General features: G+C 43.4%; 1 protein-coding gene across 1 annotated transcript in view; it reads left to right on the forward strand.

The window, feature by feature from the left end:
• The window catches only part of LOC147024109 (uncharacterized), a 282,987-nt gene extending 264,403 nt beyond the window's left edge, over nucleotides 1-18,584 (forward strand). Inside the window, exons 42-44 of the mRNA XM_085883692.1 lie at nucleotides 427-594; nucleotides 6,432-6,594; nucleotides 17,968-18,584. Coding sequence (XP_085739818.1) covers nucleotides 427-594; nucleotides 6,432-6,566 — 303 coding nt within the window. The 3' untranslated portion in view covers nucleotides 6,567-6,594; nucleotides 17,968-18,584. The remainder of the gene's footprint in view (nucleotides 1-426; nucleotides 595-6,431; nucleotides 6,595-17,967) is intronic.
• The last annotated feature ends 1,107 nt before the right edge of the window (nucleotides 18,585-19,691 follow it).

A 19,691-nucleotide genomic window follows, 5' to 3' on the forward strand; every position in this document is an offset into this window, starting at 1 on the left:
GCGGGTGGTTGGAGTGTCAATGGAAGATGTGGACGATAGACCGAAATGGAGACGATTGATCCGCTGTGGTGACCCCTAACGGGAGCAGCCGAAAGAAGAAGAAGAAGACATACATACATACATACATACATACATACATACATACATACATACATACATACATACACATACATACACACATACGTAATCACATACACTTGCTCCATTATATATATATAGATTGATTATAAACCACGCAGAAAATTCTATCCAGCATTGAAAAATGTAATTTTTGCGTAAGATACTTATTATTCGAAGCTCCATTACATATTATATTGAAAAAAAATCTCTCTGCATAAATATATGTTTTCAGTGGAGTCTTTATCAGGATATGTAGAATGGGAAATGTGAAAATAATATAACTTGTTTGCCATATGATTCCAACAGGCTTTCAAAAATTCCAGTGTGACGGCATTGCAATGGAAAGGTACATATGCTGTGAACCATTGTGTGGGAAGCCTTGGCTCTGACTTGGATGACCTCACATTGGGAGAAGAGCTGAACTGGATCCTCAGTGGGACAAAAGAGAGCTGCAAACATTCTTTTAGAAACCAGGTAAGGATGTGCAAACATGCTGGACATGTTCACGACATTGATCGCCTCTGACTTTGTAGCTCTGTGACTGTTGGCTGAGCTTGAAGTGTAGTGGATATGTAGTCGTCTTGAAATTTGTGCTTGTGTTGTTGGATGAAGTGTGGTGGATAGGTAAGAGCAAAGTTTGTGTCCTTAGCAGAAAAGTAGTCATTTTGGTTAGTTTATGAATAAAACGTTGCCTGAAGCCTTATGCATTGCATGTAAAATAACTGGTTTTCAATGGGGTGTTGCTGGTCGTTGCTATTTTGTCGGGTTGGGTTTCAGTTCATTGTGGAGGTACGATTTTGGAGGATTTGGGTGGAGGCTAAAGACTAGTATCTCACTGATTCAGCATGAAGAATGATGACTCAGTTTGAAAATATGGTAATCGGCAAACAAAGCCAAAGTCAGTGAAACAAGTTGTGCAGTTGAGAAGTGAAGATCTTTAGTGAAGACGACCTGTCATGTAAGACATATTTAATGTTCCACTCATCATGGGTGGTGGAGGTTGAGGGAATTTTGCCCTGCAGTAAGAGTTAAATTCGTTGGTATAATGGTTACAGCATCTGCCCTGAATGTGGGGGAATCAGTGATTCGAACTTGACGCTGGTGAGTCATGGCAAAAACTTTAAAATGGTATTTGCTGCTTCCTTGCTTGACTCTCTCAGTACAGTGTTTTAAAGGGATAGCATCGGTCTCTACCAACTAAGTTAAAAACAATATCACAATCTTTGATGGGCCTAATATCTTTTTCATGCATTGAAGCTCCTTGTAAGGAAACATCTGTTAATTAAATTATCCCAATTGAGAAGTGAAATAGCTGCCTGAAAGAAGATTTGCTTATACTACAGGAGATGAGGGAGTGAAAACAGTTTGTAGATCGGAGATGATTCGCATAAGGAGGGAGTTAACTGATCTGGCACGCAAATGGTGCAGAGGTGGCAGGCAGTAAGAAAAGTGAAATGCAGACTGAGATGTGAAAGGATTGAAGGCAGGTCGCAGTGTGGAGGGGTGCAGGTGGCTATAGTTAGAGAGAGGCTGTGGAAGGACAGGAAGGAAGAGACCATTGAGGTTATCTTGGTTGGAAATTAAATGATGAGCGATGTAAATTCAGATTTCTGCAGAAAGGAGCATATCATTGAGTGGCATGCTGCCTTGAGGGGGCTGGGGTGATTGACATTTCAAAAAGAGTGCATGGTATTCTGCTGGGTTAAGAGGGGTATGTTGGTGATATTACATATCGGAGTGAATTTGATTGCTGAAGTTTACTCTGTGGATTTCAAAGAAAGGCATTTTGGAATGGGTTGCCAACAGAAAGCAAGCAGTGGTGAGGCTTTTTCTGTCATTTTAAAATAATTCCATGAGTCAGGAGCAATTTATTTCATGTTAATCTGTGGTTGTAAAAATAGTGCAACAATTGTAAATTGCAACAACGTTTTGCATTTACAGTGCCTATAGAAAATATACACCTCCTTTCAAATGTCAGGTCAGGTCAGATTAGATCTTTCACTTGCTACAGGTACCATGTAAACATGTCCTCACCTGTTCCATGGTCGGGTTGTCGGCAACTAGACCGTCTCCCCCACCAAGTTTCTTGGAGAGGAGGGTTATGATATGGACACCCAGCAGGATAAAAAAACAAAACCTATCAAACGGCGGAGGAGCTCCTTGTGAGCCAACGGCCATCCATATCTAGTCCCCAACTGTGTCTGCGGACGTCCTCCTGCAGTTGGGTTACTTTTTAGATTCTTGTCGAGGATCTCTAAGTCTTTCTCAAGTTGTTGTTCTTGTGGACTTTTTTGTTTCACAGCCTACAGTTTTCATCGAAATTTCCTCAAACTTGGCGTATATATGTAAATATACCCTGCGCAGACAGTAACCATCTCCGATTTTGAAAATTCCTCCATGAAAAAAAAGGTATGATGTCAAAATATCTCTGCTAATGGAAATCGCCTAAAAAATTATCTCCGAAACTAGGCAAGCTTTTTGAATTCTGTTTGCGGGAATCGAACAGGGCATTAGCAGAGATGAATTACCACACATATGACATACATCACTATGACGTCATATCAATTTTTATGACGTCATTCCTATTTTTTGACTTTGTTTTTTGTTTCATTTGTTTCACAGCCGATAGTTTTCATCGAAACTTCCTGAAACTTGGCATATATATATATATATATATATATATATATATATATATATATATATATATATATATATATATATATATATATATATATATATATATATACATGTAAAAATACCCTGCGCAGACAGTAACCATCTCCGAATTTGAAAATTCCTCTTAGAAAAAAAGTTATGACGTCAAAATATCTCCGCTAATGGAAATCGCCTGTAAAATTCTCTCAAACTAGGCAAGCTTTTTAAATTCTGTTTGCGGGAATCGCGCAGGGCATTAGTAGATATGAATTACCGTACATATGATACATCACTATGACGTCGTATCAATTTTTATGACGTCATTCCTATTTTTTGACATTTTTTGTTTCACAACCCAGAGTTTTCATCGGATCTTTGTGAAACTTGCCCTGTATATGCAGAAAGCACACGCGCAGGCAGTAACCATCTCCGATTTTGCAAATTCTTCCTAGAAAAAGTTAACGTCATAATATCGCCTCTAATGGAAATCGCCTATATCATTATCTCCGAAACTGGGCAAGCTGTTTGAATTTTGTTTGCGGGAATCAAGCCAGGCATTAGCACAGATAATTTATCGCAAACCTGATACATCACAATGATGTCATATTCGTTTTTATGACGTTATCATTAAGAGGATGAGGATCTTAGCGCATTCGAGCTTGTTTAATAATTTTTTTCGTTGCCCAATTTGAGCGAAACTTGATATTGTCCGTCAATGTGAAAAAAAAAGGAGAAAAGAAAGTAGAAAAAATTATTGTGCGTAATCCTCTAAACACAATTTTATTTATTCATGAACACGGAAGTATTAGATCAAAATGGCGATGTTTATTTTATGCTTAAAAATAAATCGTTCTTTGTCTATACTAAATGTTTGAGATTTTTAAATGAATAATTTCAAGAAAAAAAAAAGATAGCTCCAGCGAACTATACCACAGACGTTGTTTGCATTGATCAAATTCTCCCGAAGAGTACTTGACTGAATCGGGAATTTTTTTTTGTAATAATTTTTTTGTTGCCCGATTTGAACGAAACTTGATACTGCACACCGCAGAGGAATGGTGAGTCAGGTGGGCCGAAAAATTTTGCGCTATCGTGTACCATTTTGGCTGAATTTCAGGAACATACATACATATATATATATATATATATATATATATATATATATATATATATATATATATATATAGATATATACACACAAGATGATAGTTTTAGTAGATTGAGCATGCCCAATGGAACCAAAATCCATTGAAAAACCTTTTGTATCAATTTTTTGGGGTGTAGGAGGTTATTTTTCATATGTTGACCAGTTTAATTGTCGAAATCGGGAGTGAAATCTGAAAATTTAAAGAAATTAATGATTCTTATAACTCAGCGTACCTACCTGTTTACTTTAAGCAAGCAAGGCTATGATATCCTCTTCTCCATATTAACAAACTGCCAAAGCATTTAACTTCACTTTTTCTACTATTCAGAGAATTATATTGAGTGAAAAAAAAATTAAGGAATATGCCAAAAGTGTAACTTCATTGAGTGCAACAAAAAGAATTAACCAGCGGGATAGCGGTGAAGGTTACCTTGGCTGGGTTCACCGTGGGAAAATCTTGAGTTCGGAAGGCAAAATAAATAAAATTAAAGATCAAATCAAAAGAATGATTAACATAAAAGGAGGATTATAATAAGCAATGGGACAAGTGAACTACGAGTTCAAGAGGGAATTGGAAAATATTGAAATAATATTTTATTTCATTTATTACTCTTTGAAAAATTTCCACTCAATTTTTAAGGAATTGCTCTCCCCCCCTTCCCCTTCCTCACTCTCCCCCCCTTCCCCTTCCTCACTCTCCCCCCCTTTTTTCCTTGCTCCTCTCTCTCTCTCTCTCTCTCTTGATCCCACCTTCCCCTCCTCACACCCATCCCTCCAGGAGTGAAAAGCGGCGTGTGGTGAGGCATCACTCCCCCTTCCTTCCCCCTTCCTCACTCCCCCACTGCTACTCACTTCCCCCTCCTCTCTCTGTCCCCTCCTCTTTCTCCCTCCCTCTCTTTTTCTCTCGCTCCCAACCCGCTCCTCACACTCCCTCTCCTGGAGTTTATAGCGATGTGTGGTGAGGTTTCACTCTCTACACACCCCTTCCTCACTCCTCTCCTCTCTGTCTCTCTTACTTCCACCCCCTTCCTCACACCCCCTCCCTTCCAGAGTGTATCATGACATTTGGTGAGGTGTTGCTCTCCCCCACTTCCTCACTCCCCTTCCTAGCTCCTCCCCCATCGTTTTCTCTCTCTCTCTCTCTCTCTCTCTCTCTCTCTCTCTCTCTCTCTCTCTCTCTCTCTCTCTCTCTCTCTCTCTCTCTCTCTCTCTCTCTCTCTCTCTCTCTCTCTCTCTCTCTCTCTCTCTCTCTCTCTCTCTCTCTCTCTCTCTCTCTCTCTCTCTCTCTCTCTCTCTCTCTCTCTCTCTCTCTCTCTCTCTCTCTCTCTCTCTCTCTCTCTCTCTCTCTCTCTCTCTCTCTCTCTCTCTCTCTCTCTCTCTCTTCCACCCTACCCTCCTCACACCCATTCCTCCAGGAGTGTATAGCAGAGTGTGGTGAGGCATCACTCCCCCTTCCTTCCCCCTTCTTCGCTCCCCCACTGCTCCTCGCTTCCCCATCCCCTCTCTCTGTCCCCTCTTCTTTCTCCCTCCCCCTCTCTTTCCGTCATTCTCAGCCCCCTCCTTGCACCTGCTCCTTCCTGAGTGTATAGCGACATGTGGTGAGGCATCGCTCTCCCCTTCCCACTCTCTCTTTCTCTCGCTCACACCCCCCCCTCCTCACTCTTCCCCCCACCCTTCCTAGCTGTCCCCCTTCCTCGCTCCACTTCCTTTCTACCCCTTCCTCTCTCTCTTTGTCTCTAACAAATCATTGTGATGGTCCAATAGATAGATGTTAGGTGGGTATCTTTGTGGGAGGAGGAGGGAGGGGTTGGAGTAGGGAGGAGGTAGGGGAAGGGCTGGTAGGAGGGAGTGAGTTGGGATGGTTTGAGGCAGGGAAAGGGATGGTAGGATAGTGGGGAAGGGGAGGTGGGAGGGAGGGAAGGAGTGGAAGGATGGACCCTGCATTGCCTGGCAGCGTCAGGAGCTTTGCGAGTAATTAAATAAAGGGTGTATGAAACAAAGTTGTCATTGGTTGATAGCATTATGTAACAACAGAGGAAAGACCATGGAACGATCCGTAACGTTTGGACATCCACCCCTCTCCCACCTCCAAAGCGTTGCATATTTTTTTCAACGGCCTCTTATGCTCAACACTGTGAAAACAAAATAAACGACATTTCAAGTATGAGCCCTTCAGCAGAGCAAGAAAGGAGTTTTTATATTATGTCCTCTCATGATTAAATATATATTTTTAATTTCCTGGTATTGCCTTAGTGGTTAGGGTGGTGTGGTGGCTTGGGATCCTAGTGTCCTGAGTTCAAGCCCCTTTGCCAGCTGAATTAACACCAGGGGGTTGACTCAGTCTGTTCATCCTTCTGAGGTGAGTGAAATGAGTAGCAGTGTGGCAGCCAAAAAGGCTGCACATGAAGGGAAGGGATTAAATCTGGTATTGGTGTGGTGCAGGCATGATGGGCCGAATGGCCTCCTTCTGCACCTTAATTCTTTGTAAATGATGATTCCTTTTTTGCAGATGTACTCTCCAACTATGGAAGCCATGTTCTTGCTTGGGAAGTACCAGGGTCATCAAACTATGGACAGAACCACATTGGAAACAATGATGGATGACCAGGACTGGGCCAAAATCTTATTTGAGTATACCAACTGAAAAAAAGCTTCTGGAAGTACACAGAATGGTAATTGTAATTACCTTAATTGGGTTGGGAGCAATTGCCAAAAGTAAAGCTTGTTTATAACATCACCTCTGTTGTAGTAATGAACAAATCACCCTCGTAATAATGTTGGATCAAACACTATGTTGCATTTTTCACTTAATCACCCTGAGCGTTTTATGCTATCAGATGGATGAAACAAATAGATACATAGAATCCGACTTCAACCACAATGCAAGGTGTACTATGTGCTCATCAGGCAATTAAATCCATTGACAGTGACATCAATTGTAAAAAAAATAATTGTATGATGATGTGATAATTTTTTATGAAAGGGATAAATACACCACAAAAAAAAAATCAGGAATTCCTGATGCATATGAAAAAATGAACAGGAGACAATCAAAAAGAGCATAAGGGGTATATATGTATATATATATATATATATATATATATATTTTATTATTATTATTTATTTATATATATATATATATATATATATATATATATATATATATATATATATATATATATATATATATGATTTAAGTTTGGTGATCATTTGCAGCACATGGCTGTGGGTTCTATCAGTTCTTGGAGGGGCATGGCAATGCCACCGATGCAACTGCCAGCTGCGATAAATTCAACCTGAACTTGGCACAATGGCAGGCTGTGCAGGAGTTCTGTCGGATCGATGAAGTTGTGATCATCCCGGCAGATCAGGGCCATACAACTATGTTGTTTGACCGCTCCGCATATAATTTTAAGATTCAGCACCTGCTGGCCGATGCAAACACCCATGAGCGTCTCAGCAGTGATCCAACAACCAAAATGAGAATGCTTGCTGAACTCGCCGCTCACAAAAATAAAATGAACAGGAAAGTTGTCGAGTGCTGAATTATCAACATTTATACAGCAGCGATCGTGTTGCTGTCTGGGATTATGGATGACCAAAAATCCACAAGCAAGGGGCTCCACTATGACTCGTCGTCGTGTCTTGTATTAATGGACGATCATATGTGTTGTCCCAGGTTATTGTGAACATGTTTCAAAAGCTCGTTTGAAAAACTGAGCGAAGATTGCGTCGGGTTTGTGGATCGAGTGAAACGCATCACAATGCAGTCACATTAGACCTGGTATCCCTTCTATATAAACTCCTTGTTCATCAATGTGCCCACAGCCTTGGTGGTTGAGGTGGCCAGACAGTGCCTAATGGAGGATGACTGCTGGAAATAGGCCAGTGACACATGAAATGCCAAAGATGTACTATAGGTGACCTACTCATCGCTTGCCTATATTCTACCGATTTTAATTTTATCCTATTATATCATTGTATAGTACAAGCAGGTTTTTGGCGTTGTCATAGGCTCTCCTGTATCTGCTGTGTTAGTCAACATGGTGATGGAAGAATTGGAGATGAGTGTCATGCCACCCCTTCAAACGCAGCCATGCATTTGGTGTCGTTATGTAGATAATACTTTTGTTATCTACCTTAATGAGGTCGTGAGCACGATCCAAGAAGGTATTGGTGGAATATTCTTGTCCATCACATTGACCTGTGAAGTGGAACAAAATGGATCCCTTCCTTTTATTACCGCCATCATGGCAGGGAACCTGAATGGAACTTTAAAAACTACCGTAAACGAAAAACCCACTCAGACTGATTGACCTTGACTTTGGGTCATGTGACATCAAATCGTTATGCACCACAAAAAGCTGTGATCAACACACTCATAAAAAGGGCACAAGATTTTAAAAACACAATGGAGGGCAAGAGGAGGGAAGTGAGACATCTTGGATAGGTACTGAATGCTAACAGTTATCCTGACCGTTTATGTCCAAAAGTTAAAATTGTCTTGGCAGCCCTGAGGAATTGGGACACCCCAGAAGAACAACCAAAATGATTGTGTGCTACTTTTAATATCAGGAGTTACTCAAAATCTGGTCCTCGATCTCCCTCTCCAAGCCCCGAGATCACATGTCTGGCTCATTATTATCAATGTCTTCCAGCTCTTTCAGCACACTCACTACATTCATGTTTTATTACAGATTCACTGTAATTATTCAAGAGCAGGGTCCGATTAAAGACAGCCAGTGGGAAAATGACGAGAGAGGAAGGGAAGGCAGATGTGCGGTGGAGCGTTAATTACGATTCATACCATTTCGTCAAAATGATTCTGTGTCGAATAACAGTGAAGATGGAAACAAAATAATGTTTGAAATCCATTTTATACCGATCATACGAAAAACATGGCCCTGAGACAAACACCGCCCAGACACGCCTGGAGACAAAATCCGCCAGATGCATCCAGAGTCGAGCCGTCCAGACACAAACACTGCTCGGACACATTCAAAGACAAACTCCTGTCTGGAAACAAACTCCCATCTGGATGTAAATACTGCCCAGAAGCATCTGGAGCCAAGCTGTCCGGAGACAAACACCGCCCAGGCACTTCTGGAGACAAACACCATCCAGACATAACCAGCGTCCGAATATGTCCAGAGACAGAGAGAAGGTGAGAGTAAGAGAGGTGAGGGAGGAGGGTGCTGCACTGTATTGGGAGGTAATAGTGCAAGGAAGAGAGTTTTATATATATATATATATATATATATATATATATATATATATATATATATATATATATATATATATATATATATATATATGGGGGTTGATGAGTTTGCAGAGAGGTTGTCATACTTTACACACACACACACACACACACACACACACACACACACACACACACACACACACAGTGCTTAGCCGACATCGGCAATTTTTCGGGAATCAGCAGGTTGGACTCAGTGTGATTACTGACTCTGGTACAAACTATAGGCAATCCAAAAACCTTGAGTAGCTTTCACTGAAAAGCAACGTTACATTTATATAGATGTTTCAGGGACATGCTCACAAACAGTAATCTTTATAACCAGCTGTCTGTGTCAGGTGGAAAAAAATTTCACTCGCCTATGTACAAAACAAGATAACATGGTAAACGGGTCGAACATCGGGTGTTATTTCACAACAACTCGCTCGGGATGATGTGGCATGAACCACTCGCTCAGGATGACACAGCACAAAACAGTCACTCAGGATGATGCAACACGAACCACTCGCTCAGGATGATGGAGCACGAACGACTCACTCAGGATGTCGGAGCATACACCACTCACTCAGGATGATGGAGCATGCACCACTTGCTCAGGATGAAGCACACACTACTCACTCAGGATGATGGAGCAGGCACCACTCACTCAGGATGATGGAGCACGCACCACTCGCTCAAGATGATGGAACACGCACCACTTGCTCAGGATGATGTAGCATGCACCACTTGCTCAGGACGATGGAGCACGCACCACTCGCTGAGGATGACGGAGCATGAACCACTCACTGAGGATGATGGAGCGTGCACCACTCACTCAGCACAATAGAGCATGCAATACTCGTTCAGGACGACAGAGCATGCACCCCTCGCTCAGGATGATGGAGCACAAACCACTTGCTCAGGAGGATGGAGCACGAACTACTCACTCAGGATGACGGAGCGTGAACCACTCTCTCAGGATTCCGGAGCAGGAACCACTCACTCGGGATGACGGAGCATGCACCACTTGCTCAGGATGATGGAGCACGCACCACTCGCTCAGGATTATGGAGCACGCACCACTCACTCAGGATGATGGAGCACGCACCACTCACTCAGGACGATGGAGCATGAACCACTCGCTCAGGCCGATGGAGCACGCGCCACTCACTCAGGACGATGGAGCACGCACAACTCGCTCAGGACGATGGGCACACACCACTCGCTCAGGACGATGGAGCACGCACCACTCATTCAGGACAATGGAGCATGAACCACTTGCTCAGGACGATGGAGCACGCACCACTCACTCAGGACGATGGGCCATGCACCATTCGCTCAGGATGACAGAGCATGAACCACTCACTCAGGGTCACGGAGCACAAACCACTCGCTCAGGGTACCTGAGCATGAACCACTCACTCTGACTGATGTGGCATGGCAAAAGAGTCCGCAGTGAGTGAACGAGTCACTCACAATGATGTCGTGCGGTACAGCTGTCGAAAATGATCACTCTGCAAGTGTCTTAAGCACTCAAGCAAGCACTCCTTTTAAATGGTTGATAAGGAATGGTTGGCCAGGCTGTGGCTGCAAACCATTTTGGATCCCTTTAACTTTAAAGCCTGTCTTCACTGCACACGCAGCAGTTAATGAAATAAAATGAATTTGTCCAAATAATGACTTTATCCACAAAGAGTTTCTGCTTAATGCAGGACAAACATGGAGGCTTGTTATTTGTAAACTATAGCACTTACAAAAGGGACGTATACAGTGATTCGTAGCTATATGATAAACAGGCATTCGATAATATGAGTGATGAAAATGCAAAAAAACTTTATCGTTCCGGACTTCCGGTTCCGGGTTTGGAGCATCGACAGGTCTCGTTCGGAGCTCTCTGCTGACGATCTCAAAGTTAAGTTTCCGGTCGTTATGTGTCCCGTTTTAACTGTTATCCTCTCACTTACATGTTACTGTGTGTTCCTAGTTCGGTTTTGTTTCAAAAATCGTGCTATTTCGTGAGATTTTTTCGACTTTGTCATACCGGATGCTTGAGGCCTACCCTTGAAGCTTGAGTCCGACCGGTACGATCGTGTTTTGTTTTTTCTCCCCATTACCTTCAATTTGTGTCAGGTCAGGTTAGATCTGTGACCTGCTACAGGTACCATGTAAACCTGAACTAACCTGTTCCATGGTCGGGTTGTCGGCGACTAAACCGTCTCCCCCACCAGGTTTTCTGGTGAGCAGGGTGTTTGGATATGGACACCCAGCAGGATTAAAAACAAAACCTGTCAAAGGGCGGAGGAGCTCCTTGTGAGCCAACGGCCATCCATATCTAGTGCCCAACTGTGTCTGCGGACGTCCTCCTCCAGTTGGGTTACTTTTTTTTATTAGGAGGTTGGTGGCAGGATTTGCACTCCAGCCACCGCAAAACCCTTCATTCCGCAAAACACAAAAACGCAAAAAAATCTGAAAACCCACTCCGTGGGAGTACCTCCTGTGCAGCTTCCCTTCGCAGGGCAGCTCACCGGATGACGGGATTGGGGCAAAGCCTTCAGGACCCCCAATCTTTGATGGACGGCAGTCCCCTTGGGTTAACCTGAGGTGGTCCGTTTGGGGTGGGTACCTGGAATGTCCTATCCCTAAGAGAGGATGATCACCTGTCTCTGTTATCATCTGAGCTCAAGCGTTTGGACATCGGGATTGCAGCTCTCTCTGAGGTTCGGAGACCGGATTGCGGCGAGATAATTATGGGTGGTTACACCTACTATTGGTCTGTTCGCTCTGATGGTTACCATACCCAAGGAGTTGCTGCAATTGAGGTAACACCGGTCAACGAGCGTATTATGAGATGAAGGATTCATCACTCCTTAGGTGTCATTTCCCTGGTCTCTGTTTATGCTCCAACTGAGGCGAGTGATCTCACCGTGAATGATGCATTCGAGGCCACGCTCGAGTTTGGTTGATCAGTGCCCCAGATTAGATACACTTCTTGTCTTGGGGGATTTCAATGCATCGACTGGAACTGATAGGGACGGTTATGAGGTGTGTGTTGGTCCCCATGGGTCAGGAACTATGAACCAGAATAACACGAAGTTCCTTGACTTTGCAAGAAGTCATGGACTTAGGGTGGCTGGTTCATGGTTTCAGCGCCCACAAGCTCATCGCTGGACTTGGTATTCCAACGCTGGCGGTGTGGCAAAGGAGATTGACCATGTCCTCATTCGCGCATTGCGTTCATCCAAGCCCATCCCTCGGAGCACTGCAGTTAGAGCAGAGAGTGGTAGGCTCTTAACAGAGGAGTCTGAAGTGAAGGCCCGCTGGGCCGGTTACTTTGAGCGGTTGTACCAGGCTGATCCCCCAGCTGTCGAGTTGGACGTCAAGGGTGTTACAATCCCTGTTTCTGACCCTCGAATCAACTGTGGTCCACCTTCGCAAGTGGAAACGCGGGCTGCGGTGAACTGGTTGAAATGGGGCAAAGCTCCAGGGATCTGTGGCATCCATGCTGAACTTCTCAAGGCTGGTGGAAATGCTGCACTCGTGTCGTTGCATGCAGTTTTGTGCTCTGCCTGGAACACAAGCATCATCCCAACTGATTGGAAGAGGGGCCTTGTTGTCCCTCTCTGGAAAGGGAAGGGTGATCGCCAAGACTGGAACAACTACCGATGGGGTGACGCTGCTCTCAGTGCTGGGCAAGGTCTTTGCTCGGATAATTCTTGATCGGGTTCGCCACCATCTGCTTGAGCACCAGCATCCAGAGCAGTCAGGCTTTACACCAAAGAGGTCAACGATTGACCATATCCTTGCGCTTCGTGTCCTCACCGAACGCAGACGAGAGTTTTGGCAGGGGCTGCTTGCAGCCTATGTTGATCTCTGTAAAGCGTTCGCTTCAGTGAATCGGGATGTCCTCTGGAGGATTCTTGGTCTTCGTGGTGTTACACCAAAACTGATCGATCTGATGTCTGAACTCTACTCTGGTACTGAGAGTGCTGAGAAGTGTGGTGGTACCATCTCTGACTTATTTCCAGTTGTTACTGGAGTTCGTCAGGGGTGTGTACTGGCCCCCACACTTTTCAGCACTTGTATGGACTGGATTTTGGGTAGGATGTCGGAGAGATCAAGTTGCGGTGCATCGTTTGTGAATGTCAAGATCTCGGACCTTGATTTTTCCGATGATGCAGTCATCTTTGCGGAGACTTTAGATATCCTTTTGGGGGCGCTCGAGGTGCTGAATGAGGAGTCGGAGCCGCTGGGATTACGGGTTTCTTGGGTCAAAACTAAGATACACGCTTTCGGTGACATGTTTGCTGCTGTCTTGTCTGTGTCTGTTTGTGGTGAGGATGTTGAGGTCGTGGAGAGATTCACTTACCTTGGCAGTGATATTCATGTCTCTGCTAGCTGTGAGTCAGAGGTCAATAGACGTCTGTGTCGGGCCTGGGGAGTCATGGATTCACTGGATCATGGGGTGTGGCGCTGCCGGTACCTGTGCGGGAGGACGAAAGTCCGAGTCTTCAGGTCCTTGGTACTTCCAGTCTTGCTCTGTGGATGCGAGACTTGGACTCTGACCAAGGATCTGAGACGGAGACTTAATTCCTTTGGTACCAGGTCTCTTTGGAGAATCCTTGGCTATCGCTGGTCGGATTTTGTGTCCAACGAGCGGTTGCTGAGAGAGACTCGGATGAGATTTGTTACCTGCCTAGTCCGTGAGCGTCAGTTGCGGCTGTATGGACATGTGGCTCGTTTTCCTGACTCTGATCCTGCTCACCAGATTCTCTCAGGCATTTGTCGAAACCAAGGCATTTCGGATCATTGGCATCTCCCGCAATGAGGCTGAGTCTTTGGGCCTCTCACTCATTCACCGCAGGTTGGTCAGTGGTCTTTCTGTCTTCCTCCGTCTCCTCTCCAGCCTCGCCCCCCTGCTCTCTCTGTGATTTGTCCCCACCACATTTTCGCAGGGCGCTCAAGATCCGCCAACAACCCCCTTCTGGTAAAACTACCAAAATCACGAATCACTGCTCACCTTCACTCTTTCATTCCTCTTTTTTCCCGCCTTTGGAATAAACTCCCTCACTCTATTCATTCCCATTCTTCCCTCCAGGCTTTCAAAACAGCTGTTCACCACCACCTCTTATCACCCCCCATCCAAATCCTCGATCTTTTCTACCCCCGATAATCCACCCAAGCCCACCTCCTTCAAATTCCCTGCTTTCCTTCCTGAAAGTCCCTGTAATGTCCATCTTGTTTTCCCTATGTTCCCCACCCCATCCCTCTTCCTTCCATAGATCTCCTAATGTGTCTGTTCCCCACTGTTTTGTCCTTCCGACTCCCTCCTCTCTTGTCTCATGTCCCCCATGATGTGTGTTGTGTGTTAGCTCTCATACAAGCCTCTACAAGGTATACAAAAAAAATAAAAATTGTGAAGAATCATTGCAGCCTGTTCCAAGTCAAGGCATGGTTGAGCAGGCCAAAAAACATGGCGGCTTCAGACCCCAATGAAGTTACCGAGGATATGCCTTCGGACCCCAAAGAGGAATTTGGCCGATAATGTGTCTGATGAAGGATGCAATTAAATAAGGCCGTTAATTATCTTCAAAAGGGGTGTTTTAATTAACCCAAACACCCAATTTTCACTCGCGCACTTCCTTGGAGTTGTTTTTGTTTGCATGCAAAGTTTCAGGCTGCTCAGTTTCATGGTTTCGGAGTTATGGAGGACACGCATGCATGGGTGCGTGCACACACACATACACACACACACACACACACACACACACACACACACACACACACCATTTATTAATTTTGATCTATGAAGAGACAGAGGGTCTATATTTGTCATGGGTAATCTTAGATATCGCCACGAGTAAGGAGTTCTTCTTGACAAGATGGTGTTGTTCATGGTTTGGTCCATGCTTTTAGCAACTTGAATGAAGAAAAAAAAACTCAACAAAGATCGTTGTATCACGACCTTTTTCGTGCACCATTCGCATCACATCCCAAGATGCAATAGGGGCATCAAAACTGTCTATTAATTATGTAATATTGAAATATACCTCTTAGTTGTTTACACCCTTTCAACATTTGCACCCGTTTTATAACTTTTACTCGGACTTTAAACCCCTGAAACCCTTCAGACCATTATAACCTTGAGAACCCTTTTTAGACCGTTGAGACCCTTTCGAGGCAAAGACTGGTCTCTTTAGATATTCAATGTGCAAACTTCACCCACCCTCAGTGTGGGAACGAATGGGGTTGGGAGGTGAAGTCTTGGTCAAGGTGAAGCCTCGGTCGACCCGTGTGAGCGAATATGTCTATTAATTACGTACAGTGCCTATAGAAAGTCTTGGACTTTTCAAAATTTTCACCTTTTGTTGTCTTCGACTGTGGAATTAAATCAGACGTTTTCCATCTCTATTTACACCATAACCCACAAATTCTAAGTGAACAACAACTTTTACAAACCCCAGAGAATTAATTAAAAATACAAAACGAGAATATCTTGGTTCGATAAGTGTCCACCCCCATTATAATCGCAATTATGTATTAGCTCAGGTGTAACCAATCACCTTCAAAATCACACACCAAGTTAAATTGTGGTGATTGATTATTTCAGAATAAAATCAGCTGTTCCTGTCGGTTTCCTCTGCTGGGTAGTGCATTTCACAGAAAAGACTCAACCATGAGTACCAAGGAGCTTTCAAAAGACCTCCAGGAAAAAGGTACAGATCACAGGATGGGTATAAAAATATTTCAAAGGCCTTCCATATCTCTTGGAGCATAATCAAGAGAATCATTAAGAAGTGGAAGGCGTATCGTGTGTGGCACCACCAAGACCCTGCCTAGATCAGGCCGTCCTTCCAAACTGGATGACCAAGGAAGGAGGAGATTGATGAGAGAGGCCACCAAAAGGCCAATGACAACTTCGAAAGAGATACGTGCCTTTATGGCAAAGACTGGTCACTGTGTGCATGTGACAACAATATCCCAAGCTCTGCACCAGCCTTGCCTGTATGGTAGGTTGGTACGAAGGAAGCCATTACTCAAAAAAGCCCACCTTGAGTCCTGTTTGAGGTATGCAAAAAAAGCACTCTGGAGATTCTGAAGCGATGTGGCAAAAAGCTGGAATTGGAACGGAAGTTCACCTTTCAGCATGACAACGACCCGAAGCACACAGCCAAAGCAACACTGGAGTAGCTAAGGAACAAAAAGATGAATATCCTTGAGTGGTCCCGTCAGAGCCCCGACCGAAATCCAATCGAAATTCTGTGCCATGACTTGAAGATTGCTGTCCATCAACGCTCCCCACACAACTTGACTGAGCTTGAACAGTTTTGTTCAGAAGAATGGGCAAACATTGCCCAATCAAGGTGTACAAAGTTGGTAGAGATCTATCCCAACAGACTCACAGCTATAATTGCTGTTAAAGGTGCTTCCACCAAGTATTAAGTCAAGGGAGTGGTCACTAATCCAACCAAGATATTCTAGTTTTGTATTTTTAATTAATTTTCTGAAATTTGGAGAATTTGTTTTTCACTTGGAAGTTGTGGATTACGATGTGTAAATAAAGGTGGAAAAAGTCTGATTTATTGCAATTTAATTCCAGGATATAAGGCATCACAAGGTGAAAATTTTGAAAATGGTTGTAGACTTTCTCGAGACCCTGTAATGTTTGAACATGACTTGGACCAGACCGTGAGTACATCTGTTGATTCCATCTAGTTATATACAATTCTAATAGAATGTACTTTTTAACCTTTAGATTATTTTTAGTCCCTATAGACCCCATACACTCTTTGGAACATTTTAAAACCCCATAGCCACTTTAGACCCCTTACACAGACTCCTGAGACTTTTACACCTCTTAAATGCCTTTTAGAACCTTGAGACCCTTTTCAGATCGTTAATGCTCAAGCTCCACCTACCCTCAGGGTGGGGATGCGGACGGGCGGTGGGGACGGGTTGGAGGGAAGGGGTGAAACCACGGTCAGGGTGAAGCCACGGTCGACCTATGTGAATGTGTTTGAACGTGACATGGACTGTGAGTATGTCTATTAATTTCATCGATTACTGACAATGAATTATACTGGAGCGTACTTTTTAACCTTTAGATTATTTTTGATCATATCGACCCCATACACCCTTTAGACTCTCAAGCCCTCTTGAACATTTAGAGCTTCTTCACTCCTTAAGACCCTTTTAGACCCCTTGGACTCTTTGAAGACCCTTTAGACTGAGCTTAAATGCACAAACTCCAGCAACCCTCAGGGTGGGGCAGTGAAGTCTCTATGGACACTTGTGAGTGTGATTAATTACTTTTTTGATGTGACTTGGACCGTGACTACGTCTATTAATTACTTAATGAGTCTACACCCCCTTTCAAAATTTTCACCTTTTGATGCTTTATCTCCTGGAATTAAATTGCATTAAATCAAACGTTTTCCTTCTTTATCCACGCATCGTAGCCCCTCAACTTCCAAGCGAAAAACAAATTCTACAAATTTCAGAAAATTAATTAAAAATGCCAAACTCGAATATATTGGTTGGATTAGCAACGGAATAGCTCGATTTGCAGACACACACTGTTTCCCATTCGAACTTCGAACCGTTACCCAACAAAACGACATGTATAGCACAATATCATAAAGAGTTATGGACGGTTTCGGATGAAACTTGGTGGATGAGTTCAGTCGATGGCAAGAACAAGCTGATTCGATTTTGTTCATGAAGTTATAATTCCAAGTCAAATTATAATTTTCGTAAGGCGAGGCAATGGTTGCTCATACATGGTTTGTTTGTTTGTTTGTTTTTACAGCCCACGAAAGGACACGATTAGGATATGACATGGTATTGATTCAGATTCTCTGCAGCTGCATGGGAGGGACACCAAAATCGCACATGCTTGCGAAAGGAACTATATTTGGTTTGAAACCAAATGGTTTTCACATCGAACATGATTTTGCTGCGGTAAAGTATCCTTTCATTACCAGAGATGTTAAATAGTGACTCCATGTAACCTTGTGGCTATATCAGAACTATATGCTGTATCTGATTCTCATATTCATAATTGTTATTTTTTTTAAGTCGATTCTATCAAATGTTGTCATATCCTCCAAACCACATGCGCACACTATGCCATGATCTGAATGAATTTTTCTGATCGAATAGTTTTTTGAACCATGCACCCTGTTATGAGTTTGTCCATGTCAATATGATGATAGGCTCAAGTTATACTATTTTGGTACATCAGATCCTTGTTATCTCATTAAACATCATTCATAACATGATGGAGATTCGCCTCCACCTAGTAGGTGTCTGCTAGCCCATAGTGTTTTAATAAATTGGAATAGCATTTGCATGTTTCTCTTGTTGCATTTTATTGTGTTTATTGTGTGACATCATTTCATTATTAAACTTTTTTTTTCAACATAATACATCTGTGGCTGCCATGACTCAGTCTCGATAGCATGCCAGCTGCAAGATAAATCTATAATGAAATTAAGTAATCATCACGATGGTGGCTGGCTGATGGTCACGGTTGCTTAAATGACGTTGTTTAACGGTGATCGTAGGGCCTCCACCCTGGAGCTTTTCACACACAATGCTATTCTGGTACATTGAGACCCGAGTTTGCTTCGTTGGCAGCCTGTAAGCCTTTGCGTGAAGGGGTAATGGGCCAAGTATTCGCTGTGTCCCACCTGACTGTGCTGAATGAAGGATGACGAGTGGTTTTGCACACTTCTCATTTCCATTCACTCCAGCTCCATTTGCAGAGCAGCTTCATCCAACATCATCCACCTTTGTTGCATTCTCGTCAACACTGCGTCTCCTCTTTGGACACATTGAGACATCTTTCAAATATTTGCTGTCGATGTGACGCCATCACCGTTAAACTAATCAAACTTTTGGGCCACACCATCAGCCATGACCTTTCTTGGGCAGACAATATTTCCAAGATGCCTTCCAAAGCCACACAGCAACGGTGCATCCTTTGTCATGTAAGGTCTTTCCTTGGCCAATCTGAACTTTTGCCAACCTATAAGGTCTTCATTTACAGTTTTCGTAAAAGCAGGGTCGAGGTTAAAAATAGACAAAGATGGACAAACAAGGATTGCAGGTAGGAATGAGGGGTAGGGGAGTACGTAGGGGGTGGACAAGGTGGTTCTAAAAACAAAGTCTAAGGAGGAAAAAACTAGAAAGAGCAACCAGAGATTGCAGACCATCACCAGGACTTGCTTTGTGTGGTGTTTGTGGACTGGTGTGTTACGTAATTACTAAAATACATAATTAGAACTGCCACTGTATAACTGCTGGCAGTGATGACCAGGTGCCAAGACCTCCCACTTTCATTGGACCCCTGACCCTGTCCCATGACGTTTTCATTATTATTCAGAGGAATTTAGAATGGGATTAAAATAAATTCAATTCAAGTCAAATGGAAGACCAAATAGGTGCAGTCCTGCATTGGAATCATAAGGAACCCGAACAAGCAAAAGGCAAAGATGAAGTCATCAGGAGAAACCTGGATAGGATTTACAT

Source organism: Eptatretus burgeri, chromosome 6 (genome assembly GCF_056783735.1).
Source record: "Eptatretus burgeri isolate ZD-2024b chromosome 6, Ebu_testis_v1, whole genome shotgun sequence".
Taxonomy (NCBI): domain Eukaryota; kingdom Metazoa; phylum Chordata; class Myxini; order Myxiniformes; family Myxinidae; genus Eptatretus; species Eptatretus burgeri.